Source organism: Maniola jurtina, chromosome 14 (genome assembly GCF_905333055.1).
Source record: "Maniola jurtina chromosome 14, ilManJurt1.1, whole genome shotgun sequence".
In the NCBI taxonomy this organism is placed as follows: domain Eukaryota; kingdom Metazoa; phylum Arthropoda; class Insecta; order Lepidoptera; family Nymphalidae; genus Maniola; species Maniola jurtina.
In genome coordinates this window covers 10,053,014-10,075,958 of record NC_060042.1, presented here as the reverse complement: position 1 = coordinate 10,075,958, position 22,945 = coordinate 10,053,014, and the positions used below count along the sequence as shown (strand labels likewise).

The 22,945-nt window shown below is 35.8% G+C and overlaps 1 protein-coding gene across 5 annotated transcripts in view; it reads left to right on the top strand.

The window, feature by feature from the left end:
* Window positions 1–15,243, top strand: part of LOC123872202 (voltage-dependent T-type calcium channel subunit alpha-1G-like) — a 176,556-nt gene extending 161,313 nt beyond the window's left edge. For 2 of the 5 annotated variants that reach the window (XM_045916387.1, XM_045916385.1), the window contains 19 exons: window positions 1,136–1,301; window positions 1,923–2,078; window positions 2,202–2,336; window positions 2,633–2,803; window positions 3,618–3,824; window positions 4,093–4,388; window positions 4,486–4,646; window positions 4,798–4,937; window positions 5,352–5,460; window positions 5,584–5,726; window positions 6,180–6,328; window positions 6,704–6,896; window positions 7,184–7,333; window positions 7,449–7,610; window positions 7,706–7,924; window positions 10,852–11,044; window positions 11,128–11,697; window positions 11,796–12,025; window positions 12,245–15,243. In XM_045916387.1, coding sequence (XP_045772343.1) covers window positions 1,136–1,301; window positions 1,923–2,078; window positions 2,202–2,336; window positions 2,633–2,803; window positions 3,618–3,824; window positions 4,093–4,388; window positions 4,486–4,646; window positions 4,798–4,937; window positions 5,352–5,460; window positions 5,584–5,726; window positions 6,180–6,328; window positions 6,704–6,896; window positions 7,184–7,333; window positions 7,449–7,610; window positions 7,706–7,924; window positions 10,852–11,044; window positions 11,128–11,697; window positions 11,796–12,025; window positions 12,245–13,018 — 4,324 coding nt within the window. In that variant the 3' untranslated portion in view covers window positions 13,019–15,243. The remainder of the gene's footprint in view (window positions 1–1,135; window positions 1,302–1,922; window positions 2,079–2,201; window positions 2,337–2,632; window positions 2,804–3,617; window positions 3,825–4,092; window positions 4,389–4,485; window positions 4,647–4,797; window positions 4,938–5,351; window positions 5,461–5,583; window positions 5,727–6,179; window positions 6,329–6,703; window positions 6,897–7,183; window positions 7,334–7,448; window positions 7,611–7,705; window positions 7,925–10,851; window positions 11,045–11,127; window positions 11,698–11,795; window positions 12,026–12,244) is intronic. The other 3 variants (XM_045916383.1, XM_045916388.1, XM_045916386.1) reach the window with 2 other exon arrangements.
* The last annotated feature ends 7,702 nt before the right edge of the window (window positions 15,244–22,945 follow it).

Here is a 22,945-nt window from a genome sequence, read left to right as displayed (position 1 = left end):
CGCGTAGAACAGAATAGCTTCATTCGTAACGGATTGCTCCAGGATCATCTAGAATCACGATTCACCATTGTTGTGCCGTACAGTACTTCCATTAACAAATTGTCGAAAGCACATTAGTCTGAGAGCTTGGTTAAACTTTAGGGTAGATTGAGGTTGATCGAACTGAATCGCGGATAACCCCTCGTCAGTTCCTCTAATTTCACTGTTACAGCTATACCTACAAGTAAAACAATTCTCTATCACTTTGCATGCTGCTTCTATTATTTAGGACTGTATGAAACAAGTCATTTTGATGATTTCCTGTTGTACTATTTTAAGTTATCTTGCTATCTCTAAAATTTATTCAGCAATTTTACTTGTTTCGACAGGTAATCCTGCATTTTTCCTTGTTTCAATGATAACCTTATTTCCATTTCTTCTTCCTATAATTTTATGTATTGAAAATAATAAATTTTAAAAATCTATTATCTTTTCAAAAACTTTACTTTATATTTTATGCATCAAGGCATTTTAATGCATCTAAATGAATGAATCGATATTATTTTTACAATCAATAAATCTTAAAATATTTGAATGGAATACTTTTCATTATATTTTAATGCACTTTCGTTTGCCTATTTTTCTTGTTTATTTTTTGTTCAATTGCATTTAATATTCAAAAATAATGAGGCAGTATATAAAGATGAATGCTAATTAAATTGATATTTAATGGGGAACTTGCACTAAATAATATTTAAAACAATTTATTTAATTTAGATTTATTAACATAATCCGTTGGTTTTGGCGTGCCAACGGCGATAACACTGCTTAACTAATTAACTACTTCGCGATTTATTTAATCGTCCAATACTTCATAGAAGGAAGTTTAATTTACTTAGATATTTTTGTCATCTTATTATGAATTTGTACACTTACACGTAAAAATCTGTTTTTCTTTATACAAATGGTCAGGTTAGTAAAATAAATACGATAAGTAAGTTATGCTGTAAATTAAGCTTCTCTTCTTGGAGTCGTCAGCGGGTTGCAGTGTTAACGTCGCATACACAACGTTATATCGTCAAGGCGACTCGGTCGCAGCATTTGCGCATAGCATTTTGTTTTTCTTTCATTTTCTCATCGGGCTCACAACGCGCAGTATTCTGGGCATGTACCTATTCGGTGGTAAGTTTTGCAAGTTCGTCGAAGATAACGGATCCGAGCGGGACTGCACCTGCCCGGAAATCGTTTCACACCACCCCAAGTGTGAATGCGACAGGAAACATTTTAATAATATTCTCTGGGCCACGGTCACTGTTTTCCAGGTAAGTCCTCAGACACTAATATAAAATTACATTGTCAATTTATTTGCGATCCCGTTCAAATTTGCTTTTAGAAAATTTAGATGGTGCGAATTTCTCGTAATAAGCGAATTAATTCTAAGCTGAATAAATCTATCTGGAGTTGTAAGCAACGTTGAAATCTATAATTGAATCATTAAGCCTGCAAGCGAGAAATTCGTGAAGGTAGATCTTTACCGCGCGTTAGTTTGACGTTATATGCACTTATACGATCAGTAGTTAGTGCATTATGCTTATAGGTAGTTTAGTGTAGACAATGCTGAACCCTTTTTGCTTGTGTACTCCAACCGCCGTCTGTGTTACCTTTCATTACGATGTTAATTGTTGTGTACACTAACACGACAGCATAAAACTTCTAAACACTAACACGTTACTAAAAGTTATTTTGTTTGGTTTGGTTTCTTAACATTTATACCTACAAATTTTCTACAACGTTGAGGCACGACTTTTACACAATACAACAGCACACCTTGCTTATTATGATTTATTAAGGAAATTTATGATACTTCAAAAATACATGTTGTGGTAGAAATTATTCAGTCTCATGAATTTGATAACGTGATATAAATGTGTTAAAATTTGCAGGTTCTAACTCAGGAAGATTGGAATGTTGTTTTGTTTAACGGTATGGAAAAAACGAGCCACTGGGCTGCGTTATACTTTGTCACGTTAATGACATTTGGCAACTATGTCTTGTTCAATTTGCTAGTTGCTATTTTAGTGGAAGGATTCAGTTCGGAGGTATGTACTTCAAGGAGACAAAATACAAAACTTACAGACACATTATCACAGTCTTACACATGTTAGGTATATGCTTCCCTATATGTTCGAACCTCACCTAGGCTCACCTTTTTAATATGACAGAGAAATGAAAGAAGGGAGCGGGAACAACGCGAACTAGCCAAATCGAAGTTATCAAGTGAGTGTTTCTCCGACAACAACGAATTGCAATACGATGACTCCAATTCCGGATCACACTCCAGCGACAGTTTTTCACAGGTAAAAAAAAAATTGGTTGTCTGTAAAGTCGGTAAACGATAGTTGAACGTGACAACAAAGGCCGATTGTGCTTCTTTGTCGCTCGTTCCGCGCTCTCGCTTGCACTTCAAGCCTTACATGGAACGCCTCAGAGCGAGGTAACGCCGCATGAGTCATGTTTTTTCGTGCGTGCAGCCGGTTCTATCGAATTATAAGACGTTGTCACGTCAAAAACGAAACTTGTTTAAGTCTCTTATCTTTAGTCCGTAGTCCGTATGATCCATAATAATATATGGAATTAAAAAAATTTTTTTTAGAATGAAATCAAAAACTTCTGGAAGTCTGCGGATGATGTTAGGAAAGCCAAAGATGATGTTAATGGACAAAAAGATAAAGCGTCACGATCTCGTCGTAAAACAAAAAACTCTTCTCATCATCCCTCTCTTTGCAAAGACTGCGCTCAATCCAATAAATGCAACATACAAAAAGTAAGTATTAAATACCAATTACTTGTAATAGTAATATTTATAAGTAGCATTTGCACTCTTGACGGTATTTTTTGCTATTGTGATATAGGCTTGCGCTTAGCGAAAATCATGCTCGTCATAAACAATGATGAAGTCTAGATTGAAACGCGCTTGCTTAAAATTCGCTCTTGCTTTGAAGATATTTAGGTTATACGTGGCCAAAAATACATGCCACAGCTTTGGCGGTTCGTATTAGAAAAGTTGAGCAAAAATGTTTCAATGATCTGGTCTTTTGCTCAAACCTCTTTGCTCAAGCTTCAAATTATCTGAATCAGGAGAAAACGTCGTTCATTTCGTTCACCAATCCAGGTGTGCCGGAGGGACTTTGTAGAGTTAATAAAAATCCAATAATCGAAAAGTTCAGTCCCAAAAGATTTCATAAAGCTTGATTGCAGGATGCTACTCCTTTCTATTGGAAATCTTTTGTATTCCTAAAAGACTTAATGATTTAACGTTATTAGTCTTTATCATTTTTAGACATTTTCGACGAAGAAGAGGTACAAACTAAGATTTTGTATAGTAAAGAATTCCACTATTTCTTACTCATTATTATATTATCTGGTGTTTTTTCCAGACCTCACACATATTTTGTTTATTTTTTAATGATAAATCTATGTTTTTTTAGTATAATATACCTACTATCAAAATAGTTAGTAGTGGTATTAAGATGCCAAGATTTAAAAAATTAAAACGTAAACATTGAAAGGACATGCACAAGAACAACTTATCTCTTTAAGAGATTGCTACCAAAAGCTCTAAAATTTTATCTTTTTAGGAATCAAAAATGCTTGCTTCGGGTACTACGGGAGCATCGGACAATAATAGCACTGTGGTGCCAATGATAACTCACACAGCAGCTACTCCGCAAGACTCGCCGTCGACAACATTAGAGCCTGGTGCAACTTTCAGAGATTTTAATGTAGCTTTGGCTTTAGAGAGATCTACCATGCTGTCAAGTTTAGATTCCATCGACCGAACATCTGTACGTACACCTAAATTAATGATTGACAATGTTGCTTTTTTATTGAAAATGTTACATTCAAACTTAAAGCTAGCCTTATCTAATAATTGTACAAATTATACCCGCGTGAAAGAATACTGGCTGCATTTGCCAGGCTGATCCGTAGCGCAAAAAATGGGCCAGCTCTTCTGTCACAAGAAGAGGCTTTTATCTAGGTCTCAAAAAAAATGTTGTTGCTTTAAATTTATTCTTATATTTCATATTACTAAAACTGCCAGTAAATTTTCAGTGTCCCAGTATACCAGGATTACTCAAACCACCGAACAGCTACACGTTAACACTGCATAACGCAGCTGCACAACTAGGTGCTGAAAAAGCGCGACTTCCCCCTATGAAACTTGCTCCTCCTCCCCTAACCTTAGCTCCACCTCCATCTAGATCCACGTCCCCCGGTTCCACTACACCTACAACTCCTAGATCATTACCGTCGCCAATGTTTCCAGAGAAAAATCTTCAGGTTACGATTGCTAAGGATGAGAATTGTTTAAATGTTAGCGACAAGTCCAGCTTGCTTAGTTCTCAAAAGTTAGTATCCAAAATTACGTATTACTTAAATTATACTACCTACTATATTAAAAATCTTCAATTCATTTATATAAAAACATATAAATTTTATCTGCAGAAGCCTAACCATAACTACACCAATAATAAATGGAGAAGATAAATGCAAAGTGCAACGTGGTTATAGTTGGAGACCCAGTCTAGTGCGTAAAAAGCAACGAACGGGCTCTGATTCTGATACAGTAGTACTTAATAATGGACGAGATCACTTAGCTTGTAATGGTAAGTATAATACTGAAATAAGTAATTAGGAAATTGTACTAAAAAAACTCAAGGTCCTTATCGCACCACGAATTACCAACTTTATTTTAGTGCTACAAATATATTAAAGCATAACGTATCATTTTTTTTAACAAATAATAACTTTACTTAGGTTCTAGCTTCAGAAAAAACGAATTACTGCTGTCATCGTCAATGGTGATCAAAAACGACACACAATCTGAATTACCAAACAATAGATCAAAAGTAGAGAGAAGAAGAGTTTCTGCTCACACCACTCCTATCCTGCCAGACGTAAGAATATCAATGATAATTTTCTTAATTTTCAAATCCAATGCATTATCATTATCAACCAATAGTCGCTCACAGTTTGACATATTATGTCTCTTGTAGGGACTTCTACACGCGATAGCCTTGCGCCACCTAGATTTTGGGGCTCCCTGGGACTCGTTTGATGACGTTTGTCCACCAGTGGCAAGTCTTCCAACGTTGCGCTTTTCGGTGCAAGATCGCCATTTTAGCAGCTTAGGACCCTAATGTCTATCGATTTTTCGAACTATGTGCCCTGCCCATAATATGTCATTCTCCTACGGATCAATTCTGATTTGATTACGTAGAGAAACTCCAAGCATGGCTTGCTATCGCTCGCTGTGTGCATGTAGCCAGTGATGAAATTCAATGCAATCACCAACTATTATTTTGTTGAAGGTATCATGGAAAGCGCCAGAAGCGGGTTTCTCATCCGACTCCACAGTAAGATTAGATGCGGGCAAATCTCCACCTCACAGGCTTTCACTTACTAATGAGTATATTACAGGTATATTAAATTAAATAAAGGTTTTTATTTATGTATTTTTATTTTGGTTATTATAATGGTTAATGGTATATGGTAATGATTTTTGCGTAACAAATAAATGTTGTACACATATGTTTATTTTAGTGACATCGATATCAGAAGTGAAAGCCAGTAATTTGACTCCTACAACTCCACAAGTTCCTCAGATATCTCCGAGACTATCTAGACAGGATTCTTTACGACCTAACAGCCAAACATTGCCTTTTATCAAACAAATCAATGAGGAGGTAAATAAATCTTTGTAATTTCTCAGACTTAATGAATGAACTTTGTATGCTTTGTATAATAATGAATAACTTTTTAAATAATAATCATTGATGAGTAATTTTATAATTTGTTTCTAATTCAGAGTGTAATCTAGAAATTGATTCGCTTATGATTTTTTCGATCCAGTAATTTTGTAAGTTGTCATTCAACATTTACTTACAAAAAGGATGGACTGTAAATAAACTTTACCCAAGTATAAAATTACAAAGGTTAGAATCTCTTTCTACCTTTCCAGAATAACAATCATTATAATAGTGATATTTAACCGAGATTTGCCAACAGTTTTGCAAAAAGGGATAATTACTCGCACATGGGTCAGCTTAGTTTATTTGTAGTTTCACTAATTTTGCGTTACCTCGCCCTTCGTCGCTACACGTAAAATATAACTTCATTTGATACAATCTTGTTTTTAGGTGGCAATAAACAACAATGTCTGTATATTCTCATCGAGATTCGATAGGAGGCGGTTCAGATTTAAAGACCTTTTTCGATTTATGGAGCCAACGGGGTGCCTTAAGGAGAAAGAAGATTATTCTCTTTACATATTTGCACCAGATAACAAGTAAGGGATGAAACATCGAAATATTTGTTTTCGCACTTTATTTATTTGGTCTTCAAGCGGTATATTTACACGGCAAGATACTAAGAGATAAAATAAATATATAGGGTGGAGAATTGATATTGAATGTGTATTATTGGCATTTGTGGGACGTCTCAATGGTCTCGGAGAGGAATTTCAATTAACATATTAGAGAAGATTGCGAATTCTCGAGGGATATAATACCGGTATCGTTGCTGCAAAATGCACATTGTTTATTGGCTTTTGGGTGTAATGGTCTGTAACATCCATTTAATTCAAGTAGTTTATACCTACAGCTTACATAATCATAGTGCTGATTTTATCTGATGAAATAATTCAATTTGTTTGTATTAACAGAATAAGAAGATTATGTACATGGATGGTAACAAGAAGTTGGTTTGACAATATAGTCCTATTGTTCATAGCTTTAAATTGTATAACATTAGCCATGGAGAGGCCCAACATTCCGCCGGACTCAAAAGAGAGATCTTTTTTGTCTACTGCTAATTATGTTTTCACCGTGGTATTTGCTGCGGAAATGTTTATAAAGGTAACAAATTTTATTATTTATCAAAAGAATAGAATAAAATAAATTTTTATTCAAACAATTGCTATTGAATCGTCAAAAAAATTAGCACTGTTTCGAACCCAATTAAATGAGTTATCAAAATTATATAAATTTCTGCTACTCATATATTTCTGATTTGAATTTTTTAACTAAAATTTCAGTAGACAATAGACAGTATTCAAGAAGCTTCTTTCCATCTTTAGAATATCTTTTAACGAAATTCTGCAGATATGTTTTGTATTTCGACATAATATTTTTGATGATTTTAGGTTGTAGCCTCTGGAATGTTCTATGGTCCCGACGCATACTTTACTTCGGGATGGAACATCATGGATGGATCACTCGTCATTATATCAATTATTGATCTATTAATGTCATTAGTTTCGGAATCTAGTCCAAGGATATTTGGAATATTGAGGGTAACTTTTTCTAAGTTTTTAATTTTTGAATATATTAGATACCTATGGGTATATAATAAAAATTTACTTGTGTACTAATATAGATGTTAGTGTTTTCAAATATTGATTGTTTCAGGTGTTTAGATTGTTACGCTCTCTCAGACCTCTAAGAGTAATAAATCGAGCTCCAGGATTAAAGTTAGTAGTACAAACGTTGTTATCATCACTGAGACCAATTGGAAATATAGTCTTAATATGCTGTACGTTTTTTATCATTTTTGGCATATTGGGGGTGCAGGTTTGTCTAAATTTGTTCAATTGTTTTATGTACTTACTTCTATTTTATTTTCCTAATTTTAAATTATTTTCATTGTTTTTTGTTTTTTGTTGCAGTTATTTAAAGGGGCATTCTTCTATTGCGAAGGTACAAACCTCAAGAGTGTCAAAAATAAATCAGATTGCCTGGCCATAGATGGTAATGTGTGGGTTAATAGAAAATACAATTTTGACGACCTAGGCAAAGCACTGATGTCATTATTCGTACTGAGTTCTAGAGATGGCTGGGTAAACATTATGTATACAGGACTTGATGCAGTTGGTGTTGATCAGCAGGTACTTTTACATTTCTTCTCAAGCTTGATCTTGTTTAAATTTTGCGAATTTAAAAAATAAGTATTTAGAACAAAAATGCGTGAGTTTCATCGGTATCCAAGGTTCGTTTTTTAACCCCCGACCCAAAAAGAGGGGTGTTATAAGTTTGACGTGTGTATCTGTGTATCTGTGTATCTGTGTATCTGTGTATCTGTGTATCTGTGTATCTGTCTGTGGCCTCGTAGCGCCTAAACGAATGAACCGATTTTAATTTAGTTTTTTTTGTTTGAAAGGTGGCTTGATCGAGAGTGTTCTTAGCTATAATCCAAAAAAATTGGTTCAGCCGTTTGGAAGTTATCAGCTCTTTTCTGGTTTTCTTATTACTTTTATCCCAGGACCACCAGAGGTTACGTATTTTCTGACACAGGAAATATGTACGATTGAGTAGTGTTAGTAAGTACTAAGAAAGCATGCCTAGCCTACGTGCTAGCTTGCTTAGACGGCCAATTTTCAGGTATCTGATAATCAAGGTACATAAAAACATTACTTACCTCACGTAAATTCTCCAAACTGATTTTTACGTATATTTTAGGCAATATCCTTTAAAATGTGTCGCCAATACTCCCAGACACTTCCCACGTCGGCCGTATTGCTTTGCAGACGCTTTAAAGCTCCCAAAATAAGTAATTAATTAACTGCACGTAAATTCTGATGCTCCATTTTTATATATGTCCACCAGACAACTATTTTAAAACCTTTTACAAGAAGACAGACCGATCCAGAGGGCCAATCATCCCCTAAATTCAATTTTAATGCCTCTGTGGGTTTGAGCGCGAGGGCATCATTATCTACGCGCATGAGACTGAGTAAGACATGTATTAGGATATATTGACTTCTCTCTCACTCTCTTATAGTTTACTTATGTCAATTAATTATTCATATTTTAAAAAAAATCAGCTAAAAATTAAAAAAATTGGAGAATTTACGCGAGGTAAGTAATGTTTTTATGTACCTTGATTACCTGATACCTGAAAATTGGCCGTCTAAGCAAGCTAGCAGGTCTGTAGGCATGCGTTCTTAGTACATACTAACACTACTCAATCGTCCACATTTCATTCGTCAGAAAATACGTGACGGCTGGTGGCCCTGGGATCTTTCACTATTGTAACAGAGGTTCATAATATTATGTCAATTGGCAAATGTCAAGCTGTCAAGATGGATGTTGCCTAGATACATAATTATTTATTTGAAAATAATATTTTGGAAAACTCCGATACTTTGGATCGTAGGCGCGGAGTTTCTAATTTATAAAATATTATAATCACAGTTAAACGAGAAAACATCAATTCAATTATAATATCCAACAGTCAACCAAAGGCCACGAACAATCAACCCAAACCCAAACCATAGTCAAACTATTTTTAGGGTTCAGTAGGTATCTGTAGAAAAAAAAACGTGTTGTAGCCTCGACTGTTGTAGACGCGTAGGTGTGCATGGCACCATTAAATATCGTAGGAGGCGATGACCCTCCGCGCGGCTGAGGTTCCCGCATCGTAGTCGCTTTGTCGCGCAGGTTTGGATGATTGGCGCACCTTCTTTTTATTTAATCTGCTTGAACTCAGCTTATTTACTTTGACAAAATACGTTTAAAATTCATCATCATCAGGATCAACCCATCGCCGGCTCACTACTGAGCACAAGTCTCCTCTCAGAATGAGAAGCTACCACACTGGCCAAGCACGTATTGGCACACCTCACGCACCTTTGAGGGAGCATTATGGCCAACTCTCAAGCATGCAGATTTCCTGACGGTGTTTTCCTTCACCACTTCGTTGTCTGTCTGTGTGTCATCTTTCAAGAGAATCAAAACTTATAAATTGGGTACTTCCCGTTTACGTAGAATCATGAAAGGCAGGTAGCAATATCTTATAGCCCAAGCACTCTACTCCTGTGGCCCAAGTAAAGAGAAAAATCCGACAACTGAATTGTCATTACATAAAAAAAAACTTGTACGGAACTCTTCATGTGTGAGGCAGACTCGCACTTGACCGGTTTTTGAAAGTTATGTCAAATAAAAATTTGACATGCAATAACAAACAAAATGAAATACAAGCCACTTTATTCCTTATTTCATCGGGTGAAAGTCGATTTCAATTTAATCGTAGGTATATCTTGAAAAGCGAACTATTATACGACTACGTAAAATGGGAACATTTTTAAAGCAACGACATGTTAGAAACCGATATTTCGTTTTGGTCGTGTTAAACTATGTGAGTCATTCAGATAATTCTTGATTTAGTGATGTTCGGTCAAAAATATTTCATGGAACGTATAATTAACATAACATTGATGTTACTTTTGAAGAGATATTAGCTGCCTTATTGGATTTATATTATTATAGAAATTGGGTTTTAGAATGGCACAAATAAACGGTAATTTATGAATAAAGTTTAAAAAGCGTGAAATAAAAATTAAATTAAAAATTTAAAAAACCCCCGACACGTAAACCTCTAAAAAGTAAAAAAATAATAGGTAAATATGTATGGGCCCTTTAAGAATAGTATAAATAGTAAAGTTTTTATCCAAGCGTTCGTTGCGTCGGGGGACCGCTAAAGACTATTCTTTCTACAACAGATGACTTTCATAGTTTATGATAGGTAGCGGTCCCCTGGCGCAACGAGCGCTTGGATAAAACTTTACTATTTATACTATTCTTAAAGGGCCCATACATATTTACCTATTATTTTTTTACTTTTTAGAGGTTTACGTGTCGGGGGTTTTTTAAATTTTTAATTTAATTTTTATGTATCATACTTCCTATAGAAATTTCGTGTAATATAATATACTTTTCACGAATCATTTCATGCAACACGCTAGTGTGGTGTCGATGTTACGTAACTAGTGACAGGAAAAACTAAAAGTAATGATAAATCTTTTTTTATTTCCAGCCAGTCACCAACTATTCAGAATGGCGTCTTTTGTATTTTATCGCGTTTATCCTTCTGGTGGGGTTCTTCGTGCTAAACATGTTTGTGGGAGTGGTGGTAGAAAACTTCCACCGTTGTCGAGAGGAACAAGAGAAGGAAGAAAGAGTGAGGCGCGCTGCAAAAAGAGCACTGCAGATGGAAAAGAAAAGACGAAGTAAGTCAAAAACTAGCGAGCATTAAAAATAATCGATCAGAGATTTCAATTAGTTTACTCCTTGTAATTGTTTCTTTTTACAGAAATGCATCAAAGACCCTACTATGCCGATTATTCTCAGACTCGTCTTTTCGTACATAACGTGGTAACATCTAAATACTTTGACTTAGCAATAGCAGGCGTAATCGGATTAAACGTCGTAACAATGGCTATCGAGTATTACAGAATGCCTCCAGCTTTACAATATGCCTTGAAGATATTCAATTATTTTTTCACCGCAGTTTTCATACTTGAAGCAATCATGAAACTTGTAGCACTGGGTTTTAAAATCTACCTAAAAGACAAATGGAATCAACTAGATGTAATAATTGTCATACTATCGATAGTTGGGATAGTATTAGAAGAGCTTGAGACCAATATAATCCCGATAAATCCAACTATAATGAGGGTAATGAGAGTTCTAAGGATCGCAAGAGTATTGAAGCTGCTAAAGATGGCGAAAGGCATTAGAGCCTTGTTAGATACTGTAATGCAAGCTTTACCGCAGGTCGGCAACTTGGGTCTCCTATTTTTTCTTTTGTTCTTTATTTTTGCTGCTCTAGGTGTTGAATTGTTTGGGCGGCTTGAATGCTCTGATGAGATTCCCTGTCAAGGTAAATACAATAACTGTTTTTGTAAATAATCTGGATTTGTTGATTTTATTATTACTGTTTGATAAATATATAGTTGGTAATAATACCTTTTATTACAGGTCTCGGTGAACATGCCCATTTTGCTAACTTTGGAATGGCTTTCTTAACATTATTCCGAGTGGCAACAGGCGATAACTGGAACGGCATAATGAAAGACACGCTGAGGGAAGACTGTGATAGCACGGTGGATTGCGTGAGAAACTGTTGCGTGTCCACAATCATTGCGCCAATATTTTTTGTTGTGTTCGTGCTTATGGCACAATTTGTGCTAGTCAACGTTGTGGTGGCGGTGAGTTTCATATCATCCCGATACTTCACTTATCCTAACGAAAATGATATTACTGAGAAATACAAATTGCTAGCAACAGCGATTATATTTTAATAACAATATTCAGTGAACATGAGTTGACAAAATACTTTATGTATACGTAAAATATTCATTTCTAATTGTTTTAATTTATTTTAAATGCATATTACTTTCATTAACCTAATTTTGTTTTGTGTATAGGTATTGATGAAACACCTCGAGGAATCGCACAAACAAATGGAAGATGAAATGGACATGGATGTTGAGCTAGAACGCGAGTTAGAAAGAGAAGCAGATGACGAAGAAGACCGAGCCCTCTGTCGGGCTTTAGAGCAGTGTAATTCACCTCCACGTCCTTTAAACAAGGTACCGTCGCTGCCAGCAAATTTCACTTATAGTGAACCGAAGCACCAACCGTTACCTTCACCCGCACGCAGACGACGCACATTACACTCACATCACGCTTTGTTACCGGCCGCTTTACCACAAAGGAGAGCTTCCTTATCCCCTCATGCATTTGGACGTCGTCAGCAGGATTCTTCGACGTCGGAAGTTCCAGCTGCTTTGTACGAAGAGGATGCCCGCTTTATCGATGCAGACGATGTCGATGAATTAGAACCGGGAAGTCCTCCGCGACGGGACTCCTTCGCTCAAAACAGAAGACAGCGGGTCGATAAAAGAAACTCCCTACGAGGAGAAGAAGCGAGGTTATTGCGACCCGCACCAGTCCTACTTACAGTTCCTTCAACTAGACAGAGCATACGGCGTAGTGGCGCGAAAAGGAGATCGTCAACGGAGTCGGCTGCGACAAGTGACAATAGTCACGCATCATTCCGGTCACAGTTGACACCAGATATAAGTGATCAACCAATAACTGAAGAAGAAAAAATAAGAATAGTTATCGCAGAAAGACGAAAAGTTGACGCGACAAGGCCGGAGTCCGAAGACGTGGAACTATCAGAGCGCGGCTCCTAGTCCAGGCAGGGCCGGCCGCAACAACACCATGAAGTTTACATCTAAATCTTAACATGGAAAATAGATGTACCCCCTTCCAAAAGATTCCCTATCTCTTCCAAGAAGGTGTGTTTAAGGGAACGCTCAAAGATTGAACTCGGTTCTTGAACAGTGACACGGTGAACGTTTATGTTAATGAATTTTGGTGATTTGTGTCTTGGAATGTTTAAAACTTTGATAACTCATTTCAAACCGATTGAATGACAGTGTTTGGTGTAATGTTTGAGGCAAATTTCCTTTTACCACAGTAAACCCTTTATTTTCTCTTTGCGGCCGGTTCAACTACTTTACGAAGAGACTTTAATAAATTTAAGATTTATTTTTTAAAATTAGTTAGATAGTTGTTAGAACTAGTCAATTTGTGGTGGTGGGACGTTTTCTACGAGTGCTAAAGTTCACTTCATGACTTGATTAAGTAATTTATTCGTACGGTGCTTGCTGTTAATATTTGATCTGTTATGTATTTTACGTTAAGTGTAATTGAGAACCTCAACGAAGAATCAATTTGTGTGTGTGATAATAAATGTAATTTCCGTTGATGTTTGTAAAATTTATTTTAGGTAGGTAACTACTAAAATGTTAGGTTTAGTTAGTTTAGTTTATGTCCTAAGAATGGGTTTCGAATCATTGAAGTTACGAGTGGTTTAAAAGTCAACGCGACGATTTAAAAAGCCTATCTGTTGTAAAATTGTTTTAGTATTAATGTTTACTTTTTAGCATACCAACTTCTAGTAAATGACTGTTTAGGCTCGTAGTGAACTCTTTCTAGTTAGATCTATGTCAATCTATTAGTATTAAAAACAGAACCAAAAGTTCGCGAATTGAGTATTACCCTCTTATAAGACGAAGAATATTTTCTGAATATAAATGAATCCTATTTTCATACAAAATCATGTACTTATTTAGATGTTTACTGGCAATACGCACATGTTTTAGAGAGTAGAATATTATGTTCGACTTGTACATTACAAAATTGAATAAAACTACTCCGACATAGTAGTCTGAATAACGTAAGATTCGACTAATATTAGTGTTGCTATCTATAGCAATTTCTATTATCAGGGGTGCCAAATTTACATTTTAAATTTAACTTATTTAAGTTATCTTGTTAACCGAAACACGTTTATCTTATTTCAGAGCTCGCTATCATACTTATTTATTAGTAAAAGCCAATTATTCGAAAGACACCACCTGTGTTTCTTCTCTCATATTAATTTATTTCGTTCTTGTTATTGTAAAATGTAATTAGTTAGGGAAGTCAGCAATAAATTTTATACTTCAACTGTGCCTTTCCTATTTCTAATGTATTATTATTAGCTTGTGAAATCAATGGAAGATAGACTCAAAACTTTGTGTATATTGTAGAATATGACATTATAGATGAGTATTCAATGTTAAGTACCTATTTATCTTTCTTAATTTTTTAAAATTGTACGAAATTGTAAAGAAATTAAACTTCTAAAAATCCGACTTTAGCATTCCGAATTTCACGGTCACTTCGACATTTTCCTCAAATAATAATAGGTTATTATTCTTATTGCTTGTTACCACGATTTAAAAGTACACGTCATTAGCTTTTGCACTATAAAAACTTTAAAAAAATATATTGTAATAATTCATAGATATTGTAACACAGATATTGAGTTAATAAAAATGAATTATTCTTTTGTTTAAGTAAATAAAGTTTATCTGAATAAAAAAAACTTTGTATTTTTAGGTACATTTCTTGAATGGTATATTTTTTAAAGGATTGTGTGTACTTTTATCGTGTTAATGCAGCATCTTAGTACAAAAACTATTATTAATCATTTCTACCTATTACCTAAAGTCTTCCACCATCACCTGGTAATCTTCTGTCTTAACACGTACCATAGATTCACTATAACAACAATATTGTGGATAGTAGTTTTAATTTTAACCAAAATACCAAAAAATATAAACATGAAAATATTGTCATGCAAAAAAATGAATTGATTAAATGGAATTTAGTAAAACTAAGAATAGTTTTTTCGTGATAAAAGCACGTGATAAAATATTTAATTGTTTTTCGGTACTGACTGTATGTTAATTTAAGTGGTATGAACAATGTTCATTATTTGAGTACACCTGTTAAAATTTAGCTGGTGATCTGTCAAGTTACGAGAGTTACGAAATGTTAGGTTGAAAATAAATATAAAAATCGAATGCCTATGTGTTTTTATTCCCTTCCATTAACCAAAACCACTCAAAGTCAAAGTCAAAGTCAAAATCATTTATTCAAAGTAGGTACAATTGTACTCCTTTTGATGGCCGAAGCTCTCACTCACTCTCACTCTTGGAATAATAATGCGGTAGGCTCGTAGATTCCAGAATCCTCTTTATAGGTAGACGACAAGAACAATTTCGACTCCATAAATTTTTATTATCAGATGTAGTGATGATAATAAAATTAATCGGGACGAACGACTGACAACTTAGGTCCAGAACAAACAGACGGAGGAGTCTTGGAATGGAGAGTCGAGTCTTGGAATGGAAACATTCATTGTCCATCTGTCTATGTCTCTATCAAGACCCCCTTTTTTGGCACGCGTATCAAGTTATCAAATAGGTACTTATATCTACGATCCCTTGAAGCTTTAAAAAATCTATGTACAAGCTTGATGATGCTCGCAACTTCGTCAGTGTGTGAATTTTTTTTAAAACCCCGTAGGAACTATGATTTTCTGGAATAAAAAGTAGCCTAAGTATACCCGTCTTCAAGATGGAAGCTATCTCTGTACTAAACAGATAATGCTCGCAATATGTGGCGTGGATTTAGATTTTTAATAAGCCCGTGGAAACTCTTTGGCCAGGAGAAAAACTAGCTCATATCCTTCTTAGGGATGCAAGCTATATTCTCTCCTTTCATCAAAATCGGTTAGACGGATGGGATGTGAAAAGCTAGAAGACAGACAGACAGACAGACAGATTTTGCATTAATAATATAATAATATTAGCATGAAGTATGAATAAATAAAATTACGAGTCAAGATTCAAGATTTGATTGTTTATATCTCTTAAATTAATTATGAGAGATCCCTAAAACAGATTTACGCGGTCATAAAAATGTAACCGTTTGTTTGGTATTCATTAAGAAAGGGGCGTTATTTAGGTCAATGAGAGATCGTTTACTGGAACAAAGCAATCCGACTCACTTTTTTATTTAAACATTTGCTTTAATGTTAATATTTAAATTTTCCGCTTCGCTAGCCAGTATCGTTTTTAACTCGGTTTTTGCTTTTTATTCGCTGGGCACATTCTACTATGAAATGAAATGCTTATGATATATCAAAGACTCTACCAGCGCGGTTCGGAAAAAAGATTCTACTGAGAAGAACCGGCAAGAAACTTACGTCGTATTCGACGTATGTAAATAGGTATGCAATACACAAGCAATTTATCTATTATACTAGTACCTCGTAGGCTACTGAATGCAAAGCCAACCGTGACCATGATCTTAGACCTCCGTTTAAATTTTCAGCCAAGATGAAGATTGCCCGGGCCTCGACTATGTGTGATTATCCGTTGAGGAATAATTAACACAGGCACAGATGTAATTTTCACTTCATCAGATCGTAGTAGTAATAAACTATGAAGGCTCATAATTATAAAATCCTTAATAGCTGATAAAAAATCTGAAAGCTCGACGATTCCCACCCATTGCACTATCATTGTACCTGAGAATCTATCTAGAAGACTTGGAAGATATGTTTAGTCTTTACCTGCCCGTGCAAAAAAATATCATATTTTGTCATCTAATCATTTATCTGCCACTAGGCACCGCCCACGGCTTCGCTTCCGTGGGAATTTCGGAAAATCCGACCTTATTCTTCTTGTCTACATTTCAAAGGGAACCTCTTAAAATTTTCAACTTCCTGGATCCAAGGGACGATGATAAGTCAATCAGTGAGTGAATCAGGACTTTTCTTTTTACTTATTATATCGAAATTATTTTTATAGGTATCTAATATATGAGCATAATAATTTAAATTTAATTAACAGTAGCGTGTGTTTTTTAAAGTTCATTTGTTATACTTTATAATATAGTAATGCATACAAATTGGAATTCATTTTGAGGCGGAATGACCTCGCATGGCTGCAGGCGGGCTATGACATCGGGGAACAAATTACAGTTATGAAAATATTCCGCGGATGGTAGGTATGGGATGAAAACTGTTTGTTTTCATGCGCCAGACTCATTATAATAATTTTATTATAATACCTCTCAGAGCTGGGCGCGTTTGGAACCCTCGTAGCTTAAGATTAAGTTTACGTAATTAAGGGCCCATTTTGCCGGTAGGGTGGTAACTAGCCACGACCGAAGCTTCCCACCAGATCAGACCAGAAATTTAGAAATTCCAAACCCCTTCTGGGAATTGAACCCGGGACCTTTCACTAATAAGACCACATGTCTTTATGAATGTAAGTAACATGAGTGTGCTAGCAAAACTGATGATATCTCAGTACTATGGGTAACTGTCACGTATAACGGATTATTTAAGCCTCATCTTTCAGCCTGAATAAATTACACGAGGTAATGTATGCATAATAAAGTAGCTCTTTGGGACAAATTCGGAATGAAAGATAATATATTTGTTCACCAAAGCCGCAATTTTGCGAACCGAGCGTGATCTTGTCATTGCCTCTTTATATTTAGTTGTACAGTTCAATGTCTGCCTGTTTATTTTATTAACCCCCGACCCAAAAAGAGGGGTGTTATAAGTTTGACGTGTGTATCTGTGTATCTGTCTGTGGCATCGTAGCTCTTAAACGAATGTACCGATTTTAATTTAGTTTTTTTTGTTTGAAAGGTTGCTTGATTGAGAGTGTTCTTAGCTACCTAATCCAAGAAAATCGGTTCAGCCGTTTAAAAGTTATCAGCTCTTTTCTAGTTGCTGTATGTAACCTTCACTTGTCGGGGGTGTTATAAATTTTTAATTTACACTTGTAACTTGAGGGCCTATCAATTTATGAAATAAATAAAAATGTCTTCTAGCATAATTTTCTGCCGGAGATTGACAACGATTTGGGCTGGTTGTATTTTAATCTGTGCCGCCCTGAACAGTGCCTTTAAGTTTACATCGAACCACTGGTGTGGGAGATTTTTCTTTGGCCCATTGAGCTACTATTAAACCTAAGGTTAGCCGTACTTTGAATGCGTTTTCGTACGAATTTGACTCGTGCGAATACGTACGATTAATCCTGAGCCTAAGGCTTCAGCCATTCTTTCTTTGTACTTCCGATATACCTAGTTCTTTAAAAATATGAAATGTAGACCCGATTTTTTTAATAATAATTACGTCATATCTTTCTACGAAATTAGAAAAGTTCTCAACGGTTGAGGAGGTCGTACCCATTCCTGGCACAAGCTTCACGCTTAATTGAAGGGGAAAGGGGAGTATTAGTCATGATTAGCATCTTTATAAAAAAAATACTTTTCATAAGAATATGTGTAAGCTTAGACCAAAAGGGGCGTTATAATTTAACTATTTTTATAAGTTATTAAATGTTCCTTCATATTAAGCTTGCGCAAGGACATAAGCCACAACGCGTAGAGGCTTATCAAGAGTTTTAATCTTTAAATAACCTAACTGCAATATTAATTTGACCGGGCGCAATTGCTATTGCAACCACTCAATCAAATTGGCGACCTAAACACAAAAGTATTTAATAGTCGTTGAGTCTCGAGTCGGAGCGAGACTGGCTTAAAAACCGTCAAGCAGCCGTATTTATACAAATCGATTCAAGATGGCTGCTCGGAAGAGATCGTGTGACGTCGAATGAGTCAAATATCTGTTTTATTATTTTAAATTTTAAATAGTTTTTTTGAAAAAGCTAACAGTCGGCCATCCAAATTGGGTCGTTCGACCTCGAGCGACGAAAATAAATACTAGGCCAGGTTGTCCAGAATACTAATAGGGGCACGGCTGTTCGTAATACTACGGGACCAGGGTTGTCCCGACACATTTTATTCTAGGACCAGGGTTGTCCCTTAAAGGGTGTTGAATGAGTGGACCAGGATTGTCCCAACACATTTTACTCTAGGACCAGGGTTGTCCCTTAAAGGGTGTTGAATGAGTGGACCAGGGTTGTCCCTTAAAGGGCTGTTGAATGAATGGACCAGGGTTGTCCCAACCAATTTTATTCTAGGACCAGGGTTGTCCCTTAACTTCGAATTATATTCATTTGTGAACTATATTTTGTATGCTTAAGTGGATTTTTGCGTTAATTCCATCCCACTTTCTGAACTGTAAGCTTAGACCAAAAGGGGCGTTATAATTTAACTATTTTTATAAGTTATTAAATGTTCCTTCATATTAAGCTTGCGCAAGGACATAAGCCACAACGCGTAGAGGCTTATCAAGAGTTTTAATCTTTAAATAACCTAACTGCAATATTAATTTGACCGGGCGCAATTGCTATTGCAACCACTCAATCAAATTGGCGACCTAAACACAAAAGTATTTAATAGTCGTTGAGTCTCGAGTCGGAGCGAGACTGGCTTAAAAACCGTCAAGCAGCCGTATTTATACAAATCGATTCAAGATGGCTGCTCGGAAGAGATCGTGTGACGTCGAATGAGTCAAATATCTGTTTTATTATTTTAAATTTTAAATAGTTTTTTTGAAAAAGCTAACATATGTAATAAGATTTCAATATGAACAGTCATTACGTGTAGGATTACGAGTATTCGTATTATAAGTACCTAAGTAGGAATGTTACGCCACATAAAGGTTATCGTGTATCCCATATTATAACGATCCCGTTCATAAATAGTAAACCAATTATGGGAATGTCATTAGAAGGTAATACTACGAACCTTTTCTCTGAGCATAACTCGAAATGGGCGCATTAATGGAAAAGGGACAGCCATAACGGTGAATAAGAAGTTGGTTAACGAGGTAAACCCTATGCTAGGTGCCTTGTGAAGTATATACCGTATCAAAAACAGTTTTTTAAGATTTGTTGGTTATTTTGTACGACTTTTATAAATTGGTAGGTAACGGGCCGTTGAGTTCTGAAGAATGCTCATTGCTAACTTTAACCGCCTGTCATATTGTAATTGGATGTAAGATGTAAGAAACAATGACGGCTCAAGTCAATCTGCAACCAAAAGTACCTATTCCTAACGCCTGCCTATAGAATTCTTAATTTGTATTTTGTATATTGTTCATGTAATTATGATATTTTGCCTAACCACAAGCATAGATAGTTAGGATTACCTAAATAACGATGTTATATGAAACGAATTTTTCACAAATCCTAAAGAAAACGTTTACGAGACTCACTGTAGAGTAACTCTGAAAATCTTTTAAAGTGACCGAAACGAACGAATTTTTTGAATAGCTTGCAGAGTTCGATATCTTATAGAACAAAACTTTCTTGGATAGAGTTTGCTAGTAAAACGTATCTAATCTCAATCTTGTTTGAGACTGAGTCTTTTCAAGAGCTTTGTAAATATTCAGTTCAGATTGAATATAGAATTTAAAACAACTTTGAACTCCTTTGCCCTTAAGACATCCATCGCTTTGGAACTTTGAACACGAAAATCGCTTTAGAAAACTGTATTTAGGTACGGGTGTTGTTAGATAGAAACAGGAGTTTACTTTGCGGAAGTTTATGACACAAAGGAACAACAAGCTTAATTTGCTATAATCCGACCAAACAGACTTTGTAGAACTTGCAGCATGGAACATGCATCACCCGCCCTTATAAACATTTATACCGGCCAAGTGCGAGTCAGACTCGCGCGCTGAGGGTTCCGTACTCGGCTATTTTTTTCCGACGTTTTGCACGGTAAATCTAAAACTATTATAAATAAATAAAAATCTGTTTTAGAATGTACAGGTAAAGCCCTTTCATATGATACCCCACTTGTTTAGTTATCTTACTTTGAAAATTGAAAAACAGTTTTAATTTTTATTTTAATGATGTTACCACAAATTCGCGGTTTTCAGATTTATTCCTGTACTTGTGCTTTAACACCTACCTTCCTGCCAAATTACATGATTCTAGGTCAACGGGAAGTACCCTATAAGTTTTCTTGACAGACACGACGGACGGACGGACGGATGGACGGATGGACAGACAATAAAGTGATCCTATAAGGGTTCCGTTTTTCCTTTTGAGGTACGGAACCCTAAAAATGCAGTTAAAGCAAACAACCAAGCAAGTATTATATACGCATTATCCATCAACACACAACACCACACAAATCGTCTAAAACACACTCAAAGTATGTTTCACTCCGACACCGGAACATTGTCAGAGGATGTAGACTCCACAATAATTCACAATTGCAAATTCATGATTGTTTCAGTCACAATTGCAAAGCAAAGCTCGTGTTATTTGACAATGACGTCATAGAACATTCAAAATTACCATAAATAATTAAAAACTACCATAAATATTACACTTAGTATTAGTATACTTAGTATTAGTATGAGTATGAGTATTAGTATATGGCAATATCTTGCGAGCTATGGAGAGGGCTTTGTTAGTTTCCTTGAAGGATATGGATTCGAAACAAATACAAACTACCAGAAAGTTGAATTGGCTTTTCCGAAGACTATTTTACATTTTACGGAAAACAAACCATTTCACCGCGGTTAATGGTTAAGAAAGGCTATCTCAGTTTACGCGCAAAGGATCAGCCTGGCTGTCCAGCGCGGCAATGGAGCTAGTATTCTTAGCACCAAATTACACGCAGGTATGATTTGTACAGTAATCAGATAAGGCTAGCTTAACATTTTCAATACCTAATGACTTAAATCACTTTTTTGTTCTAACCAATCGCCTGTTCGTATTGACACTTACTGGGTCTGAATAAATTAACAACTTTACTGGGTAGCACTTTAAAGTTTAAATTAAGTATACCTACGTATTTTTTCAGATTTACATAAATCAACTAAAAGAACTTATACGTACCTTGGGGTTTACCTTATTAAGTAAACTATTGTGTTTTATTTTTAACCGACTTCCAAAAAGGAGGTGGTTCTCAATTCAGCCCGTATTTTTTATCTAAGTATTATTTAGAGTGTTTTGTGATGACAAACAGTTAAATAAAAAAGAAATGGGAAATTTGATTATAAATACGCCTCTGTTAATAATGATAGGTAAAATATTCTAGGGTATTCATTTCCATTTTCCGGTTAATTAATCAAAGCTTTTAACTAACAAAATAAAATAAGGCACTTATCCGACAGCCGACGATTAGCGAGCAACGGGTTGTAACGAGTAGCAACGAGTTTCGAGCAACGAGAAGCGAGTGTGTACTTGGGATAGTATTGTTGCGCTATGAACAAAGAGGCTATGAATGAGTGCGCTAGTGCAACGGGCAATTATTACTCGCGCCGGTCGTTCGAAACATAGGCAACCCGGGTAGGATCCTGGCGCAAACTGCGCGAGTATTTTGATCGCCTAGTGAAGGTTCCAGAGCTAGTCTTTTCTTTGAAAGCTCTTATCGCTGCGACAAACAACAGGAGAGAGATTTCTCGCCGACAGAGTGCACAGTCAGCTGTCAACTATTAAGAGGGGTCTCTCCGTCACTCGCTGTTAATATATTTATCTCTTGTGACAAGGAATCATAAATCGATTATACGCTTCTTGAGCGAGAAAATATTCTAAATAGCTAGTCAGCGGAGGGACAAGTGCCTAAATACCTGGTGCATAATATGCTCTACCCTACTGTTTAATAAATCCCCTTTGTGAATGCAGTTTGTTTGAGTCCATTTCATCTATTTTTCCCGCGTGTTGCAACTTGCTGTCTAGGTACAAACGAACCGCTGCTGCTGTTGACTGTACTCAGCTGTATTTGTAGACTTTCGTTTTGTTGACTGTACTGTACTGTATTTGTAGAGTTCATAGTTT